The sequence below is a fragment of the Amblyraja radiata genome, chromosome 5 (assembly GCF_010909765.2).
Source record: "Amblyraja radiata isolate CabotCenter1 chromosome 5, sAmbRad1.1.pri, whole genome shotgun sequence".
Lineage (NCBI taxonomy): Eukaryota > Metazoa > Chordata > Chondrichthyes > Rajiformes > Rajidae > Amblyraja > Amblyraja radiata.
In genome coordinates, this window is record NC_045960.1 from 85,297,091 (window position 1) to 85,319,660 (window position 22,570).

The 22,570-nt window shown below is 41.2% G+C and overlaps 1 protein-coding gene across 2 annotated transcripts in view; it reads right to left on the reverse strand.

Moving 5' to 3' along the window:
- Positions 1–17,631: 17,631 nt before the first annotated feature.
- dcdc2c (doublecortin domain containing 2C) overlaps positions 17,632–22,570 on the reverse strand; it is a 114,338-nt gene continuing 109,399 nt past the window's right edge. For both annotated transcript variants that reach the window (XM_033021655.1, XM_033021654.1), the window contains 2 exons: positions 19,916–19,978; positions 17,632–18,417 (listed from right to left, as the gene is read on the reverse strand). In XM_033021655.1, the coding sequence (XP_032877546.1) occupies positions 19,956–19,978 (23 nt within the window). In that variant the 3' untranslated portion in view covers positions 17,632–18,417; positions 19,916–19,955. The remainder of the gene's footprint in view (positions 18,418–19,915; positions 19,979–22,570) is intronic.

Sequence of the window (22,570 nt, forward strand, 5' to 3'; positions counted from 1 at the left end):
CCATTCGCTCAGCATATGACAGTCCTGTCATCCCGGGAATTAACCTTGTAAACCTACGCTGCACTCCCTCAATAGCAAGAATGTCCTTCCTGAAATTAGGGAACCAAAACTGCACACAATACTCCAGGTGTGGTCTCACTAGGGCCATGTACAACTGCAGAAGGACCTCTTTGCTCCTATCCTCAACTCCTCTTGTTATGAAGGCAAACATGCTATTCGCTTTCTTTACTGGCTGCCGTACCTGCATGCTTACTTTCATTGATTGCTGAACATAGACCCCCAGATCCCGTTGTACTTCTCCTTTTCCCAACTTGACATCATGCCTTCCTGTTTTTGCTATTACAGTATATAATCTCACATTTATCCACATTAAACTGTATCTGCCATGCATCTGCCCACTCACCCAACCTGTCCAAATCACCCTGCATTTTCATAGAATCCTCCTCACAGTTCACACTGCCACCCAGCTTTGTGTCATCTGCAAATTTGCTAATGTTACTTTCAATCCCTTCATCTAAATCATTGATGTATATTGTATATAGCTGCAGTCCCAGCACTGAGCCTTGCGGTACCCCACTAGTCACTGCCTGCCATTCTGAAAGGGACCCGTTAATCCATACTCTTTGTTTCCTGTCAGCCAACCAATTTTCTATCCATGTCAGCACTCTTCCCCCAATACCATGTGCCCTAATTTTGCCCACTAATCTCCTATGTGGGACCTTATCAAATGCTTTCTGAAAGTCCAGGTACACTACATCCACTGGCTCTCCCTTGTCCATTTTCCTAGTTACATCCCCAAAAAATTCCAGAAGATTAGTCAAGCATGATTTCTCCTTCGTAAATCCATGCTGACTCGGACCGATCCTTTTACTGCTATCCAAATGTGCCGCTATTTCATCTTTTATGATTGACTCCAGCATCTTCCCCACCACCGATGTCAGGCTAACTGGTCTATAATTCCCTGTTTTTTCTCTCCCGCCTTTCTTCAAATTCAACATTTCTCATAAAATATTCCAAATCGTATTTTCATTTTCATTTCCTTAAATGAGCATCTGTTTTATCTCTGGTGATTGTAAACATTGTCATCTTCGTACCCGCACAAACACTTGCTGGATTACTACAGATTGGGAACAGGAAAACATTTCAGAGCTTCTTTTGTTTGTAACCAATGAATCATTTACATGCTCAAGAATTTCATGCACCCCTTTAAATTATTCACATCTTTATCACCTTAAAGGCCACATTACTCCAAACCTCTCCTACCCAGTCTTCCCAAGTTCTGTCTTCACAAATTATAAGAAATGCCGAATGTCTTCCATCACAACCTCACCAGGCTTGAAACATCCACCCATCACCTCTGCCTTCACTGGTTACTGCAGAAAATTGATTTGCAGATTTCCTCCCTTCCTATTCTCAGCTTCCTATGTAGAGTTGAGACTCCACATCTTCTTGGCAGCTGGAAGGATTAGAGATCTTGTTAAAACATTGTGAAAAGAAAATGACAGGGTAGCTACTGCGAGACCACTTCCTATAAGCTAGAGCCTACAGCTAGGATCATTATCTCACAATGAGGCATAAACCACATAGGAAGGGTCAACTGTTTGTGCAACTGGCACACTACAATGCCTAGAACTATATCCCTCACTCTGCAACTTTCCTTTTGCTCTATCTTTTGTCTTGAGTCTGACGATTGTATTTGTGTATGGCATTATCTGATCTGTTTAATTATAGCATACAAAACATCTCATGTGGAATCTCATGTAGATAGGGTGGTAAAGAAAGCTTTGGGTGTGCTGGCCTTTATAAATCAGAGCATTGAGTATAGAAGTTGGGATGTAATGTTAAAATTGTACAAGGCATTGGTGAGGCCAATTCTGGAGTATGGTGTACAATTTTGGTTGCCTAATTATAGGAAGGATGTCAACAAAAGAGAGAGTACAGAGGAGATTTACTAGAATGTTGCCTGGGTTTCAGCAACTAAGTTACAGAGAAAGGTTGAACAAGTTAGGCCTTTATTCTTTGGAGCGCAGAATGTTAAGGGGGGACTTGATAGAGGTCTTTAAAATGATGAGAGGGATAGACAGAGTTGACATGGATAAGCTTTTCCCATTGAGAGTAGGGAAGATTCAAACAAGAGGACATGACCTGAGAATTAAGGGACAGAAGTTTAAGGGTAAAATGAGGGGGAACTTCTTTACTCAGAGAGTGGTAGCTGTGTGGAATGAGCTTCCAGTGGAAGTGGTGGAAGCAGGTTCCATTTTATCATTTAAAAATAAATTGGATAGGTATATGGACGGGAAAGGAATGGAGGGTTATGGTCTGAGTGCAGGTAGATGGGACTAGGGGAAAACAAGTATTCGGCACGGACTAGAAGGGCCGAGTTGGCCTGTTTCTGTGCTGTAATTGTTATATGGTTATATGTTATATGGTTATGGTTTAAACAAGGCTTTTCACTGCACATAACAATAATAAGCCTCAACCTTGAACTGCAGTCTGGGAGGTCTTCTTTACTGTTTGGGATGGAAATGTTTGTATTTTTCCAAGCAGACGGGCTGCAGATGATTAATTGTTGAGTATGTTAATAAAATATATGGACAGATTATTTTACAATGAAGGAATCAGGACCTCAAAAATGAAAGCAGACCCAAGGAGAAGCATTAGCTATGATCAAGATCTATTCCTGTTGCTATTTTTTATAATTTATATTCTTTATCGCCAAATCTCAATGACCAAGGCAAGTCCATGCATATCCACGTCACTTCTGCAATATAAACTTATTTCTCATTCCCCACCATCTCCCCCATCAGCATCAGTTTCTACACCATTATTACTTTGTCCTTACTATCAGAAACACTTTTTGTTAGGATCTCTATCTTTCTAGCTCCCTCCTTGCTATTTTTTTTAAATTATTAACTTTAGCTCATCTTTCCTTTCCGAGACTCCTGCCCGTTGTTCACTTGCTACATTGGATCAGGTAATGCAGAGATAGCTGGCAGCCCTCTGAAACAAGCAAACCATAGACAGCGCTAGAAACACAGCAGGTCAAACAGCTCTGTGAGAAGGGAAAGATAAATGTGTTGCAAGCTGATGACTTCTCATGCAGCCATCTGAGCCACATGATGGGTCCATTGTACATGCTGATGAAGAGTCTAATGCTTGTTTCATGACTCGGTCCAAAGCACAAAGTGACTGAGAGGAGATAGTAGATAGTAGATAGATGCTGGAGTACCTCAGCGGGTCAGGAAGCATCTCTGGAGAAAAGGAATTGGTGACATTTCTGGTCGAGACCCTGCTTCAGACTGAGAGTCAGGGGAGAGGGCAAACTAGGGATATGAAAAGGTACAAAGAACAAATGACTGAAAGATATGAAAAGGACAAATAAAAGCCAGCAATGATGATCACGGAAAGGTGGAGCACACAATAGTCCATTGGTGGCTGTGGAGGAAGCAATAATGAGTGGATACAATGACACTAAGCAGGACAACAGTGAAACTAGCAGGACGACGAGGATGGGGGAGGAACGGAGAGGGGATGCATGGGAATACTTGAAGTTAGAGGAAACAATATTCAAGAATAGTAGGTTCACCTGGAATTTTGCCTGCAATTCTAAAAGGCAATGCTGAATGTTGGTCACAGAAAGAGTTTCATTAGAATGTTAATTTGGGAACTGAAAGAATGCTGCCACTCAAGCAATTCCCATTATCTGCAACCTCTCTCAATTTTCAGCAAAATCACCTCTGCGAACCAACATATTTTAAACAGGGAACACAGTGGCACAGCTAGTAGAACTGCTGCCTCACATCAGCAGCGCTCCCGGTGAAGTCTTGACCTCAGTTGCAATCTGCGAGGAGTTCAGAATAGAATAGAATAGAATAGAATAGAATAGAATAGAATAGAATAGAATGCTTTTTATTGTCATTCAAACAGACAAGGTTTGAACGAAATTTCATTCCTGCAGTCATGACATTACAAAAGTTCACATGGGTCCCTCTGACTGTGTGGTCAGAGCTCAGTGCTCCACTTTCCTCCCACATCTGAAAGATGTGTAGGTTACTAGGTTATTTGTAAATTGCCATCCGGGTGTAGGTGAGTGGTAGAATCTGTGGGGGGGTTGATGGGAATGTGGAGAGAAAAAACAGATTTAATATAAAATTAGTGTAAACGGGTAGTTAGTGTACGAGGGCCAATGGGCTGGCTTCCATTCTGTATCTTCCTCTAGCTTCAGTTGGTTCAACAGGTAACCCCAGTTTCCCATGACTATGTTGATGAGGTCCAAGCACACATTTTGGATGAACCTCAGACTCCTGGCCCCCAGAATACACTCCAAAAGAGCCAAGTATTTCATGCCAAAAAGCAGGCCTCAACAACACTCTTCTCCCACTGCAAACCATTGTGTTGCTTATCCACACTATAATAGAAACATATAAAATAGGTGCAGGAGTAGGCCCTTTGGCCCTTCGAGCCAGCACCACCATTCAATATGATCATGGCTGATCATCCAAAATTGGTACCCAGTTAGCGGGACGGGCTACTCACCGCAGCGACAGAACCGAAGCCTCAGGTAAACAAAGCGGGGGGGGCCTGGTTGTTTTTACAAACAATAACTGGACTACGGATGCTACTGTACTGAGAGACATTGCTCACCAGACCTAGAAATGACGGTAGTTAAATGCAGACCCTACCATCTCCCAAGAGAGTTTTCTGTGGTTTTTATTTCAGCCGTGTACTTAGCTCTGGAGGCTAAAGCTAATGTAGCACTGGGCTACCTGCTAAATGCGATCAACAAACAACAGAACTCACATCCTGATGGGGTTTTTATCGTGGCTAGTGACTTTAATCACACCAACTTAAAGAAAGCACTGTCACGGTTTGTGCAACATGTTAAATGCCTAACTCGAGGGGAAAACACACTAGACTGTGTTTATTCTAACATTCCTAAAGGTTACAGAACCTTACCCCTCCCCCCCCCCCTTGGACAGTCAGACCACCAGTCATTGTTGTTAATCCAAGCCTACATCCCCATCAGTAGAAAGCAGAAACCCACTACCAGGATCATTAAAACTTGGCCAGAGGATGCAACCTTACAACTGCAGGACTGCTTTCAGAGCACAGACTGGAGTCTATTTTATAACCAGGGCCTAGAAGAGTACGCTGCAGCAGTACTCTTCTACATCAGATGTTGTGTAGAATGTGTCACCATCAACAAGTGCATCCGTGTCTTTCCGAACAGGAAACCATGGATGACTACGGAGGTCCAGCGTCTTCTGAAGGAGCGTGACTTGGCCCTCAAATCTGGCAACAAAGAACTGTACAGCGCTGCCAGACACAACCTTAAGCGGGGCATTAAATCAGCTAAAATGTCCTACAAGGAGAAGATCGAGGATCATTTCACCTCCAGGGATACAGCACGCATGTGGCAGGGAATACATCACCTAACAAACCTCAGGGGCAGCAGGGACCGACGGACAGCTGCAAATACATCGCTGGCAGAGGAGCTCAACCACTTTTTTGCCCGTTTCGAGAGAGGTCCGAATGAAAGAACCTCTCTCCAACTGGACCCTGCTGACCAGCCACTTACCCTCCAGTTAGAGGAGGTAAAGCGGGCCCTGAGAACTGTTAATGCTAGTAAGGCTGCTGGCCCGGATGAGATCCCAGGCAGGGTGCTCCGGGACTGTGCTCACCAGCTCGCTGGGGTATTCACAGATATTTTTAACCTTTCCCTAGCACACTCCTCCGTGCCAGCGTGCCTGAAAACCACCACTATCATCCCGGTGCCCAAGCAGAAAAACATCAACTCCCTCAATGACTACAGGCCCGTTGCTCTTACATCTGTAGTCTCCAAGTGCTTTGAAAGGCTGGTCCTAGGTCACCTTAAATTATCTCTCCCCCCCCTCACTCGACCCACACCAGTATGCATATAGGGCTAATAGATCTACAGAGGATGTCATAAACACTGTCCTCCATGCTGCACTACAACACCTAGAGGAGAAGGGGTCATATGTCAGGATGCTTTTTGTTGATTACAGCTCAGCTTTTAATACAATCATACCCAGCAAGCTGATCACAAAAATGCTAGACCTTGGCCTCAGCAGTCAACTGTGTCGGTGGATATTGGACTTTCGCAGTGAACGCCCACAGACGGTGAGACTTGGACCCTACACCTCGACATCCCTGACCCTCAGCACAGGAGCACCGCAGGGCTGTGTGCTCAGTCCGCTCCTCTACGCCCTATACACACAGGGGGCGAGGAGATGGAGAGGGTGCCTAGTTTTAAATTTCTGGGGATCAACATCAGTGAGGATCTTAAATGGTCTGTGAACTCTGCTGTAGTTGTAAAAAAGGCGTAACAGAGACTTTACTTCCTCAGCCCATCTGTCTGCTAAACTGCTGGAGTCTTTCTACCGCTGTTCGGTAGAAAGCATACTGACTTACTGCATAACTGCCTGGTTTGGGAACTGTTCAGCAGCTGACAGAGCAGCTCTCCAGAGGGTGATAAAAACTGCCCAGGGTATCATTGGACTCCCCCTGCCCCCTCTGGAGGACATTTACCACTCCAGATGCCGCAGCAGGACCTGTAATATCGTGAATAATGTCTTTATTTATATAGCACATTTTTAGTCAACTTGCATTGACCCCAAAGTGCTTCACATAATTACATCCACACACACAGGCAAATGTGGGTGAAGTGTCTTGCCCAAGGACACACACAGGCAAAGGTGGGTGAAGTGTCTTGCCCAAGGACACAACGACAGTATGCACTCCAAGCGGGATTCGAACCAGCTACCTTCCGGTTGCCAGCCGAACACTTAGCCCATCGTGCCATCTGTCGACATTACACATCCTTGTCACCACCTTTTCACACTGCTGCCCTCAGGAAAAAGGTACAGGTCGCTAAAGTCACGCACTGTCAGACTCAAGAACAGCTTTTACCCATCAGCAATCTTGGAACTGAACTCTGTCTCAGGAGCGGGTTATGGGGAAGGAGGGGGGGTGGGAGACAGTGTTAATTTATGTAAATGTGAATCCATGGGTGGGTTTGGGGAGGGAGGGAGTGTAAAAAGTATGACTATGTGAATGTTTGAAGTTCTTTTAAATGGAGAGACACAGTAATCTCGTTGTATGTGACACATGCAATGACAATAAAGCATTCTGATTCTGATTCTGATTCAGTTGCTGCTTTTTCCTCATATCCCTTGATTCTGTTAGTCCTAGAAGCTAAATCTAACTCTTTCTTGAAAACATCCAGTGAATTGGTCTCCACTGCCTTCTGTGGACAGATTAACAACTCTCTGGGTGAAAAAGTCTTTCCTCATTTCAACCATGACATCTATTACCTTGCTCCCTCTACTGAATTTATTTCTGCATCCTTTCCTCATCCTTTTCTGTGCCACGTGTCCTATATCTGTTTTTATCTTCTCTTTTCATACTATTTCTGCGGCTATTCCCACCTCCTGTACATAGTGAAAGCAGCTATCCAACCTGTGGAAATGCCCTTTCTGTAATCCTGACTACACTTCAGACTATTCCAAAAGCCCAAGCATCAAACCTTTTCTCTAGAGGAATAAATTTTGGACAAGGTCAGGAACAAAACATTTATGAAGTAGAATCACTTAATAGCAATTGAATTAAAATCAATGGCAGGATAATTGAGAGTGAAATTATATTATTGATGAGGCAGAGTCTGAGCATCATAATTTGAGGGTACATAGAAAATCTGCTTACAAATATTTTTCTGAAATGCATACAATTATATTTGTATCGCATTCACAAAAGTTAAGTGTAGAATCTTATTTATAATTTGCATTCTCCAAATTCATTAATTTTGATGGACTTTGAATACATTCCAGCAATAAAGGGCAAAAAGAATGATTGTTGCAATTGTCAGGCAAACCTTTAAATTTACATCCATGTGGTATTGTTCAACCTGCATTGTACATATAGGAATAGGAAGAGAATTAAAATGGTTAGCGACTGGCAGATCCAGTAGGCCTTGAGGGAATATGTGCCATCTGGTGTTCCCGATGTGGCCTTCTGCGCATCAACAAGAACAAGTGTACACTCGGTGATCGTTTCGCCAAACACTTGTGATCAGTCTGCCAAGGCCTACTGGATCTGATTGTGAACCATTTTAACTCCTCTCACACTGACCTCTCTGTCCTGGACATCCTCCATTTCCAGTTCCCATAACAGGAACACATTTAAGGATAAAGGGGAAATCCTTTAGGACCGAGATGAGAAAAACATTTTTCACACAGAGTGTGGTGGGTCTCTGGAACTCTCTGCCACAGAAGATAGTTGAGGCCAGTTCATTTGCTATATTTAAGAGGGAGTTAGATGTGGCCCTAGTGGCTAAGGGAATCAGGGGGTATGGAGAGAAGGCAGGTACAGGATACTGAGTTGGATGATCAGCCATAATCATATTGAATGGCGGTGCAGGCTCGAAGGGCCGAATGGCCTACTCCTGCACCTATTTTCTATGTTTCTATATTCCGCTTGGGTAGCTTGCAACCCAACAGTATGAACATTTAATTCTCCAAATTTAGGTATCTGCATTCTTCCTTCTTCCTCCACCCCCCTTTATTTTTTCCCCACTCTCTGCCCTGTGTTTCACTTGGACTTGCAAATATTTATCCCCTCCCCCTCCCCTTCCACCTACATTCATTCCTTCCTCTAGCTTCACAATTTGCAACTCTTCAATCCTCTTGTCTCACACCTGTCTTTTCCTCTCCGGCCTATCAAAAAACTCCCTCACCTGTATCTACCTATTACCTGCTAGGCTTTGTCATGTCTATACTCTCTGCCATTTTCTTCCCCCCTCCCCGACAACCAATCTGAAAATGGACCCCAATCTGAAACATCTCCCATCCATGTTCTCCAAAGATGCTGCCTGACTTGCTGAGGGGCTCCAGTACTTTGTGTCTGTTTTTATATATCTGGAGAATAAAGATCCTATTTTAGTGAAACTATACCTAAAGTCAACCTTTCTGACACAAACTCTACTTTTGAATGTCTATTTAGAATATACTTGTGACAAAAATAGAATATTGCCCAAATATTGGTTAGCCTGATTGTGGCTGACTGGGTTAGTATTTTTATTGCAAGACCAAACTTATGAGCTATGAACCTATTGAGCAGAAAGGAACCTTAAAACATCACAATACACTGATACCAGTATTGTGATTTTTTAAGGTTCCTTTCGGCTCAATAAATGTTGAAGTTCCATTAAACAACATCAACATTTTTGCAGGAAGGGACAATTTACCATAATTCAGAGTTCCCACTGAAATTTGTCTGATCTTTTGCAAATAAGTGCAATCCATTCCTTCCAGGACCAAATGGTGCATTCTGTTGCGCCAAAGCAATTACTGATACTGGGATGGATATAGGACACATCAGTTCTGATCACAGGACAAGCTACCTCAAATATTTCTTTGATCTCAGTGGCGATTCTATCTCCACTAATTGCTGAAGCAATTGCTCCATGGATACAGGCTGGGATTGCTGGAGGCAAATTACTACCTTTCCGGTGATTTGTTATCGTGTTTGCATGATTTCACACTTACTCTGAACGTTGAGTTGTCAGATAGAATCTATGCCACAACATGAGTAACCGGATATGCTTTGACAGATGGACAGTGAGCAAAAAGAACCAATTAAAATAGCTCTCTACTGAATCTGATCTCCGTCTTACTGGAACACTGTGATTCACCTGCATGGTAATTTGCATTCTGAAGCCGAGCAATTTTCAAATATTTCCCTGTTAGCTTAAAGAATAGCAATCTGCCTGAGTTTATTTATCTCTGGAAGTGAAACATTATAAATTCTGTTTGTCTTACAATTCTAAGGACTTGTGTCAATGCCTCTCCACTGTGGCTTGAAATACATGGGGATAATCTAAGTGATTAGGACAGGATAGGAAAGAAATGAAATATGTAGAAATCTTTTCCATTATTTAATATTAAGCTAATCACAATCAAATACCTTCATAGAATAAAGCTTAGTGAACTGCCTTCCGCATGAATTAATCCATGGTCAATAAATCATACAATTTCTCGAGACATCATACATTAAAATATTCTCCATTTAATAAAACTATTTATCTTCCCCGTTAACATTTCCTATGCTGGTGCCTTTACCCTGAAGTACTTTCCCATAATTTATCCAAAATCCACACTTACAAAGAATGCATTGATAGATTTGCCAGAACTATCATGGAGAAGAAAACATTAGGTCATGTGAGGTTCAATGTATTGAATGTTGTTAATGATCTTTCAACAATGCTAAAGTGAGATTCGTAGTTTGTATATTTTTCTAAATGCTGCCTCCATTTTGCAGCCGTTAACGAGGATGAATAAAAAATGAATGAGATTAATTTTACTGGCGTTCACTCTTCTAAACTTGCTGCAATTTTCAACTTAGGTGGAATCTAGTACAAACAATCTTCTCTCATCAATATGACATGTTTTGCAGATATACTAAGTCATGAAATATTGCAAATATGTTTAAGTTCAACTATCAGAATAAAGTATGCATGAATTAGTTCATTTACAATAAAACAATTTTGACTTCCCACATCACTTATGATAGATAATTCTGAATGACCATACTTGATGTAGGCTCAAATACACAAATAGACCAAGCCACCACTCACATGTGTATTAAATTACAAATAATTATCAAGATGTAGCAGCTACACAAAATCCAGGCAAGTGATCAGTCATTTCTCCAGCAGATCAGAATCATGTGGTTTGATATAAGGGCCTGTCCCACTTTCACGACCTAATTCACGACCTCTGCCGAGTTTGCCCTTGACTCATACTCGCAGCATGGTTGTCACGAAGTCGTAGGAGGTCGAAGGTAGGTCGTAGGTAGGTCGTGATGCTAGTTGTAGGTACTTGTGGCATCAAGTAGGTCGGGCGTTTTTCTAGCCTGATGAAAAATGTCCACAAGTAAAAAAGGTTGTGAATTAGTCGTGAATTAGGCCCTATAAGCTGCTGACCATCAAAAGATTGAGAGCATTAAAGGAAGAAAAGGCACCCAAGTTTGTAAAGGAATTAAATCTTCTCATGCCTTATTTCAACAAGAAGCAAATATGGTGCAAAGCAACCCTGAAGGAGACTGGAAACATGGTGAACCTGAAGACAGAGGCCATGTCAATCTTGTCAGCAGAACACCTATTGGCATCGATTTCACGGAGTCTCTTTCTGTGACAAATAAAATTGACTTTGACTTCGACTTCAACCTAATGCAGATTCACTATCTGGCTGGAGGACTAGAGCTGAAGATTCAACCTAAGAAAGTAATATATCATGAAAGAAGTGATGGGTGGTGGATTTCAACTGGCCATTTGAGACAGCAGTATAGACATGCTTGGTGCCATTGGAGAGAATCATGTCCAGGTTGTGGCAGCAGTGGTGCTGAAGTCAATGAAGTTTTTCACGCATAATCCACCTTGACATAAGAACATCGGTAATAAAATGAGTGAAATATTCGACCCTTATACACCTATAAGATTGTGGTTGTTCATTTACTTTGGTACTAATCCTTATCCTTTGATTTATTTTATATTCATAAGTATATTAATGTCTGTTTTAAAGTCAGCACAGAAATGGGCCATTTGGTCCAACTTTTCCATGCCAACCTACATGCCCATTCTACACTAGTCCTGAGAAAGTTTGAAGATTAAAGGTTACAAAATGGATTCAGCTGTAGATTTAGAAGCAATCAAATTGATGCTTTCACATCTTTCTCCTATTACACTAGCAGGACTAGCAGGAATGCTTTCACCTTTTTCCTATTACACTAACAAGGCTAACAGAAATGTTTTCCCCCTTCTTCCATAACACTAGCGAGATAACAGCACAAATACATGAATGTTTATATCATAGAGAAAAATAATCAAGAGAATGTTCAGACACTTGGCTCATACTGTTTACTCAATAACGTTATAATGTACGTCAATAAGGTAAAAAAACAAAACAAGTGCTTGATCTGCAGAAAAATAACTTCTTCAGCATAACCAGAAAATGGGCTAATCTTTCTTCTCTCGCAGGAACCTGTCAATCCTAACAGGCAAGGGGCTGTACAATGCTCTGTAAGATAAAGTATTGCTGAATCGCTGATTAATGGGGTATAAATATATCTGATTGAATATTACCTCTTTGTGTGGAGATAGAGTGACTGTATAGTCTGTAATTTACATACTGTAAGAGTAACTGCCACTCCCGCCTGAGCAAAATAAAGATTTTACTACTTGATTACTAATTTTATTGCGCTTTTGTCTGTTTGAAGTGAAACAAACCTTAACATTGGCATAGTTGAGCAGGATCAGATACGTTGCATCCCAGAGTACTTAAGGAAGTAGCCGCAGGGCCAGATAAGTTGCATCCCAGAGTACTTAAGGAAGTAGCCCCAGAAATAGTGGATGCATTAGGGATAATTTTTCAAAACTTTTTAGATTCTGGAGTAGTTCCTGAGGACTGGAGGGTAGCTAATGTAACCCCACTTTTTAAAAAGGGAGGGAGAGAGAAAACGGGGAATTACAGACCAGTTAGTCTAACATCGGTGATGGGGAAAATTCTGGAGTCAGTTATTAAAGATGGGATAGCAGCACATTTGGAAAGTGGTGAATTCATTGGACAAAGTCAGCATGGATTTATGAAAGGTAAATCATGTCTGACGAATCTTATAGAATTTTTCGAGGATGTTACTAGTAGAGTGGATAAGGGAGAACCAGTGGATGTGTTATATCTGGACTTTCAGAAGACTTTCGACAAGGTCCCACATAAGAGATTATTAGTATGCAAACTTAAAGCATATGGTATTGGGGGTTCAGTATTGATGTGGATAGAGAACTGGCTGGCAGACAGGAAGCAAAGGGTAGGAGTAAACGGGTCCTTTTCAGAATGGCAGGCAGTGACTAGTGGGGTACCGCAAGGCTCAGTGCTGGGACCCCAGCTATTTACAATATATATTAATGATCTGGATGAGGGAATTGAATGCAACATCTCCAAGATTGCGGATGACACAAAGCTGGGGGGGCAGTGTTAGCTGTGAGGAGGATGCTAGGAGGCTGCAAGGTGACTTGGATAGGTTGGGTGAGTGGGCAAATGCATGGCAGATGCAGTATAATGTGGATAAATGTGAGGTTATCCACTTTGGTGGCAAAAACAGGAAAGTAGACTGTTATCTGAATGATGGCCGATTAGGAAAAGGGGAGATGCAACGAGACCTGGATGTCATGGTACACCAGTCATTGAAAGTAGGAATGCAGGTGCAACAGGCAGTGAAGAAAGCAAATGGTATGTTAGCATTCATAGCAAAAGGATTTGAGTATAAGAGCAGGGAGGTTCTACTGCAGTTGTACAGGGTCTTGGTGAGACCACACCTGGAGTATTGCGTACAGTTTTGGTCTCCCAATCTGAGGAAAGACATTCTTGCCATAGAAGGAGTACAGAGAAGGTTCACCAGACTGATTCCTGGGATGGCAGGACTTTCATATGAAGAAAGACTGGATAGACTCGGCTTGTACACGCTAGAATTCAGAAGAATGAGGGGGGATCTTATAGAAACTTACAAAATTCTTAAGGGGTTGGACAGGCTAGATGCAGGAAGATTATTCCCGATTTTGGGGAAGTCCAGAACTAGGGGTCACAGTTTAAGGATAAGAGGGAAGTCTTTTAGGACCGAGAAGAGAAAATAATTTCTCTGCCACAGAAGGTAGTTGAAGCCAGTTCATTGGCTATATTTAAGAGGAAGTTAGATGTGGCCCTTGTGGCTAAAGGGATCAGGGGGAATGGAGAGAAGGCAGGGATGGGATACTGAGTTGGATGATCAGCCATGATCATATCGAATGGCGGTGCAGGCTCGAAGGGCCGAATGGCCTACTCCTGCACCTATTTTCTATGTTTCTATGTTGCTAGGATCTTGCTGGAAACAATCTCTGAAGACGGAGTAAGAGGCTACAGTTTGGCCGGGGTCTCCATGGGGGAAAGAAAGTGTACTATCAGACCCCTTGAGTCTGAACTCCTGAAAGTGCCCGGGAACACTTTGGTCCTTCGTCCGAAGTGATCTGGTTCCCTGCCAAGATCTTTCAGAACAGACAACGCGAGGTAAGACAATTTTTGTGATTGTGGACTCAAACTAAGTTGGCTGTCTGAGGTATTAAGCCGATATTGAGTGGAGTAATGAGACAGGCTCTGGATAAGAGTGATGGGAGCGCTACGGTACAGCACATGTGTTATTTGGATCCAGGGAAATGTAAAGATTACTGACAATTGTCTGCTTCATTGACCAAAAGATTAGGAAATTAAGCCTGGCCAGGAGGGGGGGGAACTGGAATGTGGATACTATTATAACCGCTGAACAATTGATATGGGAGCGAGAGGCGGGTAAAAAATGGAAGAAAAGGATTAAGGAATGGAAAGATGAAGCACAGAGAAAGTGGGATGCGTGGCGGCATAAGAGTTGGATGGATAATGCGAGTAAGAAAGGGATAGGGCTGCGTGAGAAAGATGAACAAATTAAAGACTGATGAACAAATTATAATTACAATGCCAGTGGTTTGATAACCAGGGAAAGAAATCTGAAATGGAAAACTTTAGTGCTGAGAAAAGTAATAAGCAATTTTTCATTAAAAAACAACTGGTTAATGAAAATATCTCTGCAGATCCCTTGTCTGGCATAGCGACCCTGTTCATAGACGAGATAGAGGACCACCTTGAATGGTGTGGACCACCTCTACCTTTATCTCATCCTCCACTGGGGAGGTGGTGGGGAGCGGATCACAACGCATTTTTCCTATGAGGGCAATGATGAACCAGCTGGCAGGACAAGGTAACCAACCACAAACTGTGAGAGTATATATGGCCTGGAAACCCCAAGAAATGATGATGATTAGGAACCAAGCCCCAGATAGGAATAAAGACCCACCGAGGTTTGTGAACTATATCAGATCAACGGTCCGATTTTATGACGCATCGGCACGAGACGTGTTCTCCCTAATAGAAGCCTTAGTGAACCCAATCAAGGTAGAACGATGGAAGAGGCTTATGGATTTAAATACATGGGAGGATTTAGAGACCCAATATAACGCACCACCCAACGCATAAACTCTATGACTTAACTACATGCTTGATGCCCTGACTCTGTACACCCCATACAATAGATATAGGAAAGGTCCTAGAGTGTAAGCCCCTACCAAAGGAGGGAGCCCCTGATTTCTGGGAGAGATTTACAATAGCCTATTGTACTTATGCTGGTGACAAGGTATATAATCAGGGCGGCAAATCACCACAAATGCAATCTTAATGAACTGCCTAGACCAGAAGGTGGTGACACAAATAAAGAGCAACCTAGACTGAGCAGATAATGAGGAAGCTCAGCTAAGAAGGGCATTGATCAATATGGCCTCCGCCATGGAGACGTTATAACAGAGGCGAATATGGCCATAACGTCTATTACAGCAGAAATGGTTGCCATCCGCACTATGGCCTTACAAAATCACATGGCATTAGTCTTTATCTTGTAAGAAAAAGGAGGCACCTGTGCTATCATAAACTGTGAGTGTTGCATTTATATCCCCGATGAGACTTCTAATATCACCGACCTTGCTGCCCACATTTCCCAAGAAATTGAGAAAATCCATAAGGTTGGTAGTGACCTACATGGGTTCAATAAATGGAATGGGAGCTGGTAGCCTTCCAGTTGGTTTGGTGGATTCTGGGGTACTGTATTACACTATGGCTATATCTTTTTATTGATCATCGCTCTGATTTTTATTGTTAACTACTTGCGACCATTATGTCCTACCGGGGATTGTGAATGTTATCACAAATGATAAAGAGGAAGGAATGAGAAAGTTTAAAGTTTTCAAAGTTATCATATAACCATATAACAATTACAGCACGGAAACAGGCCATCTCGGCCCTACAAGTCCGTGCCGAACAATTATTTTCCCCTAGTCCCATCTACCTGCACTCAGACCATAACCCTACATTCCTTTCCCATCCATACACTTATCCAATTTATTTTTAAATGATAAAATCGAACCTGCCTCCACCACTTCCACTGGAAGCTCATTCCACACAGCTACCACTCTCTGAGTAAAGAAGTTCCGCCTCATGTTACCCCTAAACTTCTGTCCCTTAATTCTGAAGTCATGTCCTCTTGTTTGAATCTTCCCTACTCTCAATGGGAAACGTCCACTCTCAATGTCCACGTCAACTCTGTCTATCCCTCTCATCATTTTAAAGACCTCTATCAAGTCCCCCTTAACCTTCTGCGCTCCAGAGAATAAAGACCTAACATTCAACCTTTCTCTGTAACTTACAAAGTGGATTCCGCTGTAGATTTAGAAGCAATAAAATGGATGTTTTCATCTTTTTCTTATTACACTAGCAAGGCTAGCAGAAATGCTTTCACCTTTTTCCTATTACATTAAAAAGGCTAACAGAAATGTTTTTGCTCTTCTTCCACAACACTAGCGAGATAACTGCACAAATAAATGAATGTTTATATCATAGAGAAAAACAATCAAGAGAATGTTCAGACACTTGGCTTGTACTGTTTACTCTATAAGATTATAATGTGCATCAATAAGGTAAAAAAAAAACAAGTGCTTGATCTGCAGAAAAATAGCTTCTTCAGCATAACCATATATGAGCTAACCTTTCCTCTCTCGGAAGAACCTGCCAATCCTAGCAGGCAATAGGAGGCTGTACAATGCTCTGTAAGATAACGTATTACTGAATCGCTGATTACTGGGGTATAAATATATCTGATTGAACATTACCTCTTTGTGTGGGGATAGATTGACTCTGTATAGTCTGTATTTTACATACTGTAAGAGTAACTGCCACCCCCGCCTCGGTGAAATAAAGATTTTACTACTTGATTACTAATTTTATTGCGTTTTTGTCTGTTTGAAGTGAAATGAATTTTAACAGTCCCACCTGCCTGCTTTTGGCTCATATCCCTCTAAACATTTCTTATCCATGTACCTATCTAAATGTCTTTTAAATTTTGTTACTGTTCCTACCTCATCTACCTCGTCTGGCAGCTTGTTTCATATACTCACCAAAACGTTGCCCCTCAGGTTCCTATTAAATTATTCCCATATCACCTTAAACCTAGGTCCTCTGGTTCTTGATTCCCCTGTTCTAGGTAAAATACTCTGTGCATTCACCCTATCTATTCATATCTAGACCTCTATAAATTCTCCCGTCATTTTCCTGCGATCCAAGGAATATAGTCCTAGCCTGTCCATAGTCACGATTGAATCCGGGCCTTTGGAGCTGTAAGGCACAATGTCACTGTACCACAATGCCGCCCTGTACTGTTCTATGTTCTATTATAGCTTTCATCTGTTCAAGCCCAGCGACAACAACAGTGATTTCTGTGCAGTGCTTGAGTCAAACCAAACCAATTCGTAGTTCTGGGATAAATCCTTAAAAGCATTTAAAAATTCATTATTTTTGGTTACAAACAAAGATAATGGGCAAGTGGATTTATATTTCAGTGAGGACACAACACCAAATCTTTTTTTTTAACAGAACAATTGGATTTCTTAAAGCCACACTAGCTGTACAGCAACAGGACCATCGTGCAAACATAGTGACAATTCGCGAGCAACAATTTCCAAACCTCCTTTATTACTTTGTTGTGAAGAACACAGAGTTTGCTCATTTAATCCAAAGAAAAATTAAACACACAAGGATCTGAGACACTTAATAGATCTGTGAATTCTTATCAAATTACAACTAACATAATGTTACACACAAATTAAACATATCGAAAGACTCCATTATTCAGATCAGACCTGACATAAAGTTTGCTTGGCTAGTAAGTTGTCTGTGCTAACATGTTTTGAATAGTCTGCATCATTGCCATCCCCTAAGTCACAGGAGTATAAAACAAAAGCCTTCTCATTATTTATAAAATTCATTAAACTGTGACAAAGAATGTTACACTGATTAAATAGTTGAAAGTTATTACTTTATTCTTCTGAATATAATCATCAATTTAATTCATCGCCTGAGACTGTAATTTTCTTGCAAATGCAATTATATTTTACAGTTAGCCAGCTGATTATGCAAAAACAGAAATAATTAATTAGAAAATTACAAAAAGAGTAATCAACAAAATTCATGGTGAAAGTAATATCCTCAGCTGTTATACGATAATGAAATATTACTAACAAATATATTAGACAAGCTGCATTGGGAGTGCACAAAGTGTGCTTGATTTTTGAAAAATGAATACATTTAAAATAAAAATTTTCATAAGCATCTGAGAGCTGCAGCTTCATCTAAAGCATATCGATCGATTCACTGGATGACTGCCTACCACTGCTGACGATGTCACTTCAAGATCTATCTTCGTTTTTTTCATTCAAATACATTTTTTCAGTGTTAAATCCTGCAAGTGAGTTAATGGTGGAGAGAGTTAGCAACTTTATATCCTTCTCACAATACCTGTTCAAGTGCCTGTGTAAATAGTCCTTAAACATTGTAATTGCACCTCATTCCTCTGACGGTGAGTTCCAAATATCAAACACTCTCTATATCAAGCAAAATTCTGCTCAAATACCCTTTAAAAGTCCTTAATCTCATCTTCAACCGAGGACTTTATGTTTTTGATATCCCTTCCTGGGAACAATTGATTGTGACTATTCTACCCGACCTACGCCTCTCTTGTATTTCTATCAGGTTACCCCTCTGCCTGCTTCTTTCCAGGGAAAATAAGCCCACCCTAACCAACCTCTATCCACAACTAATGCCCTCCAAACCGGGCAATATCCTAGTGAATGTCTTCTGCATCCTCTCCAGCACAATTAACATCCTTCCGACGATGCAGTGACTTGAACTGAAAGAGTTAGTTATTAATTGATTGTTGTCATATTCCTGTTGTAAAAGGCTAATTGTAATGCATGATGGGATTTGGACAACTCCCATCGTGACAAGGGTTTTTTTAAACTTAAGTTGAATAATTCACAGCTCTCTTACAAGTTTTTTTATGTAAGTTGAAGAGGTTAATCAGATAAGAAGGGACCCAGAGGATGCCATTTGGGATGACTGGCTTTTGGTAAAGAGTGAAAAACAACTCCATATTTGGAGGTGGCTGATGGTTTTTGTACATTACATCATGAAATTGGTTTTATATCTGTACGTATATAAACTAGCATTTTCTGGTATTTCTTTGTGTTTGGTGCCGGAGATTCAGACGTGAAACTGTTGCCTCTGGGTCTCTAGGTCTACACCCGTCAGACGTTAAATTAAAGCTTTGTGTGGTCTTAAGAATTTGTACTTTGTCTATCTTTTTAAGTGAACTTTTTCAGAACTACACACAATATTCCAAGTATGACCTTGTTAGTGTTTCGCAAAGTTGCAAGATAATGTCCCAACATTCATATTCTATGCCCCAACCTGTGCAGTCAAGCATCCTAATAAGTCACCCTATCTACCTCTGTTAGCATTTTCAAGCAAATATGATCTTGGTCCCTGATGGTCCTCTGTTCTTCAACATTCCTACCAATTACTACCCCTTTCTGACTTCCCAAAATGAATTGCTTGTTAGAATTTCATTCCATCATTGAATGTTCCATCCAACTTTTCATCAGATAAGAAGGGGCCCAGAGGATGCCATTTGGGATGACTGGCTTTTGGTAAAGAGTGAAAAACAACTCCATATTTGGAGGTGGCTGATGGTTTTTGTACATTACATCATGAAATCTATCCTGCTGTAGCCTTGGATAACTTTCCTCGCTGTCCATAATATCACTAACTTTTGCATCAACCCAAAATGTATCAGCTTGCGCCTGTTTGGGATTAACCATCCTAAACAAATAATTAGAACAGCATGCATTCCTTATAAATTGTCAGTCAAGAAATATCATTCACAGAATATATGGATTTACCTTATGATTCATTTAGGGTCAGGAACAATGTGCATGGTCCTCATTTTGTATTCTTATAACCATCTGAAATGAAATATGAGCACAAAGTCATTTTTATAAACATGTACGACAGAAATTAATACATGCATTTTACTATTAGTAAATTTCTCTCTTTCCTACAAGTGCAATGAATATCTCAAGTGGGCAAAAAAAAGCTGATTTTTGTTATTGATCTGAGATTAATGATTAACTTCTAATCCAAATGCAATATCGGTGCCAAAGAACTGTGGTCGGCTGATGCTTATAAAGCAGAAGAAACACTTTATACACATTTGGTGCTTTATCATTATAAACATTGTGTTATCAGTTCAATTGTAACCTACAAAGTGTAAAGAAGGCACAGCTGAAATGCAGCACCAAATACTAGACACACTTGTCTAAAGTGAACTATATTGTTTAATTTCAAGCCTGTTAATCTTGTCTGTGTGCTGAATCTATCTTTGCGACTGAATACTCAAGTACAATCTTTTTGTTCCGAAGTTGTTTCATAGAGTATTGTGAGTGCTTTTAAAACCAATTGGTGTGTATCATTGAGACTGATTTAAATCAATGATAAGTATCACAAAATGAGTTTGCTTTATATTTTACTTGATGAATCTCCACATAATGCTAAATCAACTACTATCTCATTTTTCTAAAGTACTAAATCTTACCATGTCTGTGCACCTGAAAGACCTACCCTTGGACTTTGCTGACCTCCTGAAATGAAATCCAAACAGTTTTCTGAATTTCTCCTGTCCCCTTGGTGCCTGGAATGCAAACCATGGTCTTTCAGCCAATTCTTCCAATTTCCTTAACCTATAGCATAACTAGAGGTGTTATTAAACTATCCATCCAGTGAACATGAATGTTCCGCCATTCAAAACTCAGCTGAGGTATTACCCCTCTCCTGAGGGATGTACCAAATTAGCAATAAACACAAATGGGGTGTTCTCTCCTTTAGCTGCTTAAAATACTTTCTAAAGAACAAAGTTTGGATGTGATGTCTTTTCAGAGCTGTTTTATCTAATGTTTAATGCAGGCACTAACTTACACACTTTGGAATCAAGGAGAAAGAAAGCAGGCATTCAAATCCAACAAAACCACTTTTACTACCAGAATGGAAATATTTTTTTAAATAGATATTTAAATGACAGGAATAATGCTGAAGAACAATGTTTTCATTTAAATACCTTCCACAATATACTACTGAAATTAAGCTGATGTGTTCTGAGAGAAATAGGGAATGGACTTGCTATCGCGGAGCTGGGGCTGCGGGCGTCCGGCCGCGGGCGGCGCTGCATTTGGAGCGCCGCGGAGCCTGGGATCGAGTTCGCCAGGGTCGGTGCTCAAACTGGCGTGGCCTGAGGACTACGGGTGCCCCGGTCTCCGGGGAGGAGGCAGCCGCTCCATCGGACTGGCTGCAAGGCCACAAATGGGCCCCGACCTCGGATGTTTCACAGAGGAAGAGGACTTAACTTTCTGGTGCATTTCCCCACAGTGGAAATTTTTGATTCTGCTGTGGGGGGACGTTTGTGTTGAGCTCTATAATGTGTTGTGTCCATTTTCTGTGTCCATAAGGGCATCAAAGGTTATGTGGAGAAGGCAGGAGAATGGAATTCAGAGAGAACAAATAGATAAGACGAAAGAATGGCGTAGCAGATTCGATGGGCCAAATGGCCTAATTCTGCTCCTATGTCTTAAAATGCTATGATATCCTGGTGTAACTGGGGCATGTAGTTAATGAGAAGGCACTGGAACACATACAATAGTAACATCCCATTTTTCAAAGACCAATTGTAAGGCTAGCCATAAAAGAGAGGCGCTTCGGCTGAGAGCAATGCAGAGCTCAACAAAGACTGAGAAAAGTAACAAACAAAAGCCAACAAATGATGTTCCATTTAAGAAGAGATTGATACCAAAAAGGATATCTTGCCTGGAATGGAAAAGGCATTGGTTTATAAAAGTGAGAGGGAAAATAAACTAGCCATTGCTTCTACTCTTGACTATCTTCTATTTGAACAGCTCACAGATGAGAAGTACAGCACAAGAGCAGGATCAAGCATGGCTAATGTACCCCATGTATGACTGGAATGCTTATCATGCCCATATACTAGTTGCCCAAGTAGGTGAGAAACTGAGAGAAACAGGGAATGGAAATGCTGTAATGACTAGCTGGAATCATTACATTGTAAACTTGCATGTTTGATTCAGTCACACAGAATACTCAGACTGCGATCCTTTTGAAAAATGCACTTCCAAACGGAGATGCCACTATATGGTCATCTATGGGGAAAATATGTTACAATCACAGTGCTTTTCCTGAATAGCAAATATTTCTGTTTGATTGCATGATGCACTAAAACATAGGTGATCAATGGAATCTTGCATTAGCATCTGTTACAACCACTAGCTGAAAATCATCTCAGTTCCATCTGGTTCTGACCCAGTTGCAATTCTTCCACCAGAAAAGACATTACACCAGAAAGATCCACATTTTCTCCCCTCAAATGTCCTCCTTTACAGCAAAACATCTTGAGGCAAATTTTCCAAGGGGGAAGCTGGCTATCTGGACAGGTTACAATTTCAGGTCTATTGTGTTTCAGTCAGCCTTCAACCTCCATGCCAGCCTTTGAC